The 2057-nt window shown below is 33.2% G+C and overlaps 1 protein-coding gene across 1 annotated transcript; it reads left to right on the plus strand.

Moving 5' to 3' along the window:
• Positions 1-449: 449 nt before the first annotated feature.
• On the plus strand, positions 450-1629 carry LOTGIDRAFT_145923 (hypothetical protein; the record flags this gene model as incomplete). Its single annotated transcript, XM_009062989.1, has 2 exons — positions 450-614; positions 1447-1629. Coding segments are annotated over 2 exons (348 nt in total), but the record flags the coding sequence as incomplete, so codon positions are not given.
• Between the last annotated feature and the right edge of the window lie 428 nt (positions 1630-2057).

Below are 2057 nucleotides of genomic sequence, written 5' to 3' on the forward strand. Positions count from 1 at the left end.
TTATTTGTGGAAACTCATGATAAATGGACATGATACTGATCATCTAGATATAAGCCAGTTCGGAACTATACTTGAGCATGCTAATTCCCTTCTTCTGCCGATGGATGAATAAAGTTGATTTAACATGGCAGTAGGGAATAAACGTGTTGCGCATGTATAGTTCTGAACTGGCTTATTGGCCTTATCTATCAGCAGGAGCTCAATACCACCTGCAGGCACGAGAGACTTTGCGTGTTAAAAATCACCAGAAGGAAATTGGAAAGAAATGGGCTTAAAATGCTCCTTTCCTGAGAAAATTCCCGTTGTTCACTTGTACGTCTTTTCAGATGTCGCTTGCTCCACTTCAATTTAGCTTGGCTTCTCGTTATCTCTTCAGTGACATTCAGTTTTGATTGAGGTATATTTCTATATTTTTATTTATATTATTATTTGTCTATGTTATTGTTGTAGATCCTTTTGCTGAAAGTGGTGAAAATGAGGTTGGTAGTAATAAAGTTCAAGAAGGATTAATCCATATTCGAATTCAACAGAGAAACGGCAGAAAAACTTTAACAACCGTCCAAGGAATTCACCCAAAATACGACCTTAAAAAGATTGTTAAAGCTTGTAAAAAGGTAAGATATTAATACGTATTAAAGTAGGGTTAGATGGGGGTAGGGACATAGGCTGAAAATAGGTTGGTTGTCAGAATGTTGCATTGCGTGAAACTCTGAGTAACTACATGTTTCAAGTTCTATTTTAATATTTCTGTATGACGTCAGATTAAAACATATATTTTAGAGATTTGTGGTACAAATATAAGGGAAATGAGAACTTATTTTTGTGCAAATTTTGTATTTGCTTTTATTTTTGACATAGTCACTATAGTTAGGGTCTAACGATAGCCCTCTTGAAGGTTTGTGAAAATAGCTTTATGACCTAACCAGATGTTGTCTGCCTCAACCATCAAATTTCTACTTTCTCCAGGGCTGCCATTCTATAACACAACTTCATCTTGTTACCTAGGTCAAAAGATTAATTTGATAAACGTTCTAGAAGGCTGTTGTTAGACCTGAACTGAAGTGACTACATAATATATGATAAAGCTAGTAAAAAACAGAACAAGATTAGTGTAATTATAATAACTGATTATTGTTATACTGATATAGACTCAATACTGAAAGCTTATATCATATTTCACTCCTTGTCTTGTCTGGGTCTTCACAGGAAATCATGAGAGGAAGTTGTTTATTACATGATTATAATATATGTTACTGGATCCAAGTTATTGATTATACGACTTTATGAGATGGGGACCCTGTATAAAATATATTATAAGATAAAACAGGACCTGAGGGTAGTCTATATTATGAGATGGGGACCCTGTATAAAGTATATTATAAGATAAAACAGGACCTGAGAGTAGTCTATATTAAATGTAATAATATTTCTGTCTATATTTTATAGCAATATGCGTGTAATGGTACTGTAAGTATTAACCCAGAGTACGGAGAGTGTATTCAACTTCAGGGAGATCAGAGAGAAAAAATAAAAGAATTCATGATGCAAGTAGGTCTAGCTAGACCAGAACAAATTAAGGTTGGTTTAAATACTATTATATACTGGCATAGATCTTTGATAAATTTTTAACCAGGTTTTATACTGACCTAGGTCACTCATAATACTTTACTAGGTTTTATACTGGCCTAGGTTACTCATAATACTTTCACTAGGTTTTATACTGACCTTGGTTACTAGTAATACTTTCACTAGGTTTAATACTGATCTAGGTTACTCATAATACTTTCACTAGGTTTTATACTGACCTAGGTTACTAGTAATACTTTTACTGGGTTTAATACTGATCTAGGTCACTCATAATACTTTTACTAGGTTTTATACAGATCTAGGTTACTCATAATACTTTTACTAGGTTTTATACTGGCCTAGGTTACTCATAATACTTTACTAGGTTTTATACTGACTTAGGTTACTCATAATACTTTACTAGGTTTTATACTGATCTAGGTTACTCATAATACTTTTACTAGGTTTTATACTGATCTAGGTTACTCATA

Source organism: Lottia gigantea (genome assembly GCF_000327385.1).
Source record: "Lottia gigantea unplaced genomic scaffold LOTGIsca_544, whole genome shotgun sequence".
NCBI lineage: Eukaryota > Metazoa > Mollusca > Gastropoda > Lottiidae > Lottia > Lottia gigantea.